Source organism: Bison bison, unplaced genomic scaffold (genome assembly GCF_000754665.1).
Source record: "Bison bison bison isolate TAMUID 2011002044 unplaced genomic scaffold, Bison_UMD1.0 scf7180017864203, whole genome shotgun sequence".
Taxonomy (NCBI): domain Eukaryota; kingdom Metazoa; phylum Chordata; class Mammalia; order Artiodactyla; family Bovidae; genus Bison; species Bison bison.
In genome coordinates, this window is record NW_011494775.1 from 6,493,252 (window position 1) to 6,496,816 (window position 3,565).

Genomic DNA, 3,565 nt, shown 5'->3' on the forward strand with positions numbered 1-3,565 from the left:
CCCCCCACACACACACAAGGGGCTGCCTGGGCCGCCACTGTCACAAGCAGGTCAATGATGTTTCACATATGCAGTGTTGTGAACTGTTTTCCAAAAACCAAGACTTACCACGTTTTCACATGTGTTTACAAACACCCAGTAGATAGCTGGGTGTGGGGGTACTGGCCCGGGTCGGGAGGCCATGGCTGGCACAGGGGGGACACTTGGGAGACCCGCAGGGCAGGGATCCCACTATGGGCTGTGCCCTCGGTGCCATGTGGGCTGCAGCTGTCCGGTTAACAGGTCAGAAACCTCTGTGTTCCCACTCTCCCATTTAGGTCTTTACCCCTTAGACACCCTTCCCGGGTCTCAAGGTAAAGCCTGAGGGTGCAAGCTCACTGTATGCCCAGGGCCTCAGGCCCGGGCTCAGCTCAGGTGGAGACTGGGCCTCCTGACCCCCAACCCCGGGGTGAAGGGACCACAGACCATCCAGCAGCAAGTCAGATGTCTGGGGTGTTTATCCTGCTGGAAACGGGGTTGGGGTTTCTCTGCCCTGGGGTGCAAACAGCCCCATCAAGTGTGGGGTTAGAGGTCAGACTGAGACCCCAGCCCAGCCCCCGTGTTGCCTGCTGTGGGGGCGAGTGGCCTGGGAATCCCCTCGCCTGATATGTGTCTGGTGGCAGCTTTTCTGGGAGAAGAAGCTGAGCGGCCTGAATGCCTTTGACATCGCAGAGGAGCTGGTGAAGACCATGGACCTCCCCAAGGGTCTGCAAGGTGACCTGCCACAGGGGGAGCAAGGGGACAGAGGAGGGACAAGGCTCTGGGTCCCCCAGCCTGGGGCCAGCCAGGGTGCACTTGACCCTCGGGACGGGACAGTCACTGGTCCTGAGAAGCCTTGGGGGTCTGGTTTCCCTGCTGTCGCTGCGAGGGCAGCTCGTGCTCCTGTGTCACCACGGGCTGCCCACCCGCAGAGAGAGGTTCAGGACGAACCTGTAGAAGGGCTGAGGGGACAAGGCTGGTGACCGTCCCCCATGCCCAGCAGGAGTGGGTCCTGGCTGCACAGACGAGACACTGCTGTCGGCCATCGCCAGCGCCCTGCACACCAGCACCACGCCCATCACCGGGCAGCTCTCAGCCGCTGTGGAGAAGAACCCTGGGGTGTGGCTCAACACGGCCCAGCCGCTCTGCAAGGCCTTTATGGTGACTGATGAGGACATCAGGTAGTTGCCCCTTGCTCCTCCCTCCCCACAGGCTATGTGCTCCAGAGAGGCCAGGTCTCTTGGCCATGCAGCAGCTTCTCTGTGCTGGGCTCTGAGCCCCTCAAGGGGCTCTGGGTGGGGGGTGCACAGAAGACTGCAAGGCAGAGCAGCCACACCTGGAGTGCTGGGGGTTGGCGAGAGGGGAGCCCCATGAGAGGTGAGGACCCCTGCTTAGACCACACACACACAGGCCTCACGTGGAGGGAATGGGCAGGAGGTGACAGAAGTGATAGGTCAAGACAACTGTGTAAGAGTCTGGGCGACGTTTAAAGCACCACTTGGAGAAATAGAGTCAGCAAGGTGGGGACCACGTGGGACTGTGGCCTTGGTCCTGCCTGCAGGGGGCACTCTTGGCCATCAGTGTGGGGGCACCAAGGATGGGTTGGTGATGGTAGGAAGTCTCGTCCACATAGAGGGGGCAGGCGTGGAGGAGGCAGGGAGGGCCCAGGGGTCGTGGGCCCAGGTTGACAGTGGCCCTCTTGGCAGAGCTGGTTTGGGGAGGGGCAGCAGCAAACGCAGGTGGGACAGCGTGGGGCTGGGGTCTGTCTGAGACTGGGAAACCCTGGCCACTGGGTCCCTGTGTCCCCAGGAAGCAGGAAGAGCTGGTGCAGCAAGTCCGCAAGCGGCTGGAGGAGGCGCTGATGGCCGACATGCTGGCTCACGTGGAGGAGCTGGCCCGGGACGGTGAGGCACCATTGGACAGGGCGGGCGCTGACGACGAGGAGGACGAGGACGAGGAGGAGGAGGAGCCCGACCAGGACCCAGAGATGGAGCACGTCTAGAGCAGGTGCCACCAGGCCTGGCCTTTTGTGCCTGCGGCAGCAGCTCTGGGCTGGCCAGGCACTCACGCCACCCAATCTATTTCTGCAGGGGCCCCGCCTGCCAGCCCGCCCACATGGGGCCACCTCAGGCTCGGCCCTCACCCTGCCCTGGTGTGCCCCCTCCCCTGGGCCGCAGGAGCTTGGCTGAAGGACAGCCCCTCGCCTGACGGACCCCCCACATCTGCTTCTCTGAAGGGCCCAGCCCGTCTACAGGAGGCCCCCTGCTCAGGTGGTTGCTCCATGCTGCACTCAGGCCAGCCTGGTCCCCACGGCCACTGCCCTGAGCTCCTCACACAGGACAACTGCCACCAGGCTGCCTGCGAGGCTCCCCAGGACTGGAGAAATGTGTGTGGAACAGTCTCGCCTCTGACTTGTGCCCTTGAGGGGTGATGTCCCAGGCTACATGTCAGCGCTCCCAGAAGCAGTACAGGATGGCTCCCCAGGCCCACCAGCCGGGCGCAGCGCACCCACAATAAACTCACGGTCCCCCAGGGGCCAAACGTCTCCGTTGCTGCGAACCTTGTGTTGGCCACACACAGACGGGAACTCGGGCCTCGGCACCTGAAGATCTCGCTGTCTCCGACTTGGCCTAGCCTGATGGTCAGCACCATGGACGGAGAACTAACTGCTCACAGCCAGACTCAGGCCAGGCTCCAGGGTAGCGCCACCCTTGGGCCTGGGTCTCACCAGGTGCATTTCCTGCTGGCCTGGGCAGCGGCCTCCACAGAACAAGGCGAGCAGAGTCGCATTGCCCCAGTCCCAGCAGCCCAAGGGCCTGGGCGAAGGGAGACCCTGCTGCCTGAGTGGATCCCGGCCAGCACCCTCGCTGCAGCCCATCCATCAGCCTGGAGGCTTGAGCCATGGCCAGTGTGGCCTGTGAATGCCAGACCTGTCCCATGCCTGCCGCACCTGCAGCCATGACTGTCAGGAGAGGCCCGGGTCACTGCCTCGTTTGTCCGGACTCCCTGGGCTGTGGTGGCCTGCTGGCGGGGTGGTAGTGGCCTTGGGACCCTCCAGGGGCCGGGTCACACTGCCGGCTCCCTCTTGAGGACACCAGCCCGGGAGGCTGGCTGACCCCGTCCTCCCAAGTTCAGTCAAAGCACAAAGCCTTGAGGACTGGGCACTGCCCCGTGCAGGCTGCAGTACCACTGCCCAGGTAGCCACAGGCCCCAGGAAAGCCCCTCCGCTGCAACCCTGAGGGGAGGAGCTAGGAGGCTGCGGGAGGCTTCTGTGGGTGGCATCGAATAAAGCGTGTCAGGCAAGTATGGCTAGGGCTTTGTGTCAGTCCAAATCCGGGGGTTTTGTGTCCGTGTGCTGGGAGCCTCCCTCAAATTCATCGTCTCCCGGGGCCAGAAAGTGAGAATGATGCTGGGTGGCTTCCCTGTGGCCCTTAGCGGGGTCTCCTGAGGATCAGGCCCCAGCAGTGTGAGCGAGAGCGCTGGTCCCACCCACCCCACTCCAGCAGCCCCTCCACCCCTGGTGGAGTGGTCATGGCTGGCTTTTCTC

At 63.5% G+C, this 3,565-nt stretch overlaps 1 protein-coding gene across 4 annotated transcripts in view; it reads left to right on the forward strand.

The window, feature by feature from the left end:
• Positions 1 to 3,350, forward strand: part of MBD3 (methyl-CpG binding domain protein 3) — an 8,752-nt gene extending 5,402 nt beyond the window's left edge. For 2 of the 4 annotated variants that reach the window (XM_010844558.1, XM_010844556.1), the window contains exons 4-6: positions 663 to 753; positions 1,022 to 1,199; positions 1,828 to 3,326. In XM_010844558.1, coding sequence (XP_010842860.1) covers positions 663 to 753; positions 1,022 to 1,199; positions 1,828 to 2,020 — 462 coding nt within the window. In that variant the 3' untranslated portion in view covers positions 2,021 to 3,326. Of the gene's footprint in view, positions 1 to 662; positions 754 to 1,021; positions 1,200 to 1,827 lie in introns of all 4 variants that reach the window. The other 2 variants (XM_010844559.1, XM_010844557.1) reach the window with 2 other exon arrangements.
• The last annotated feature ends 215 nt before the right edge of the window (positions 3,351 to 3,565 follow it).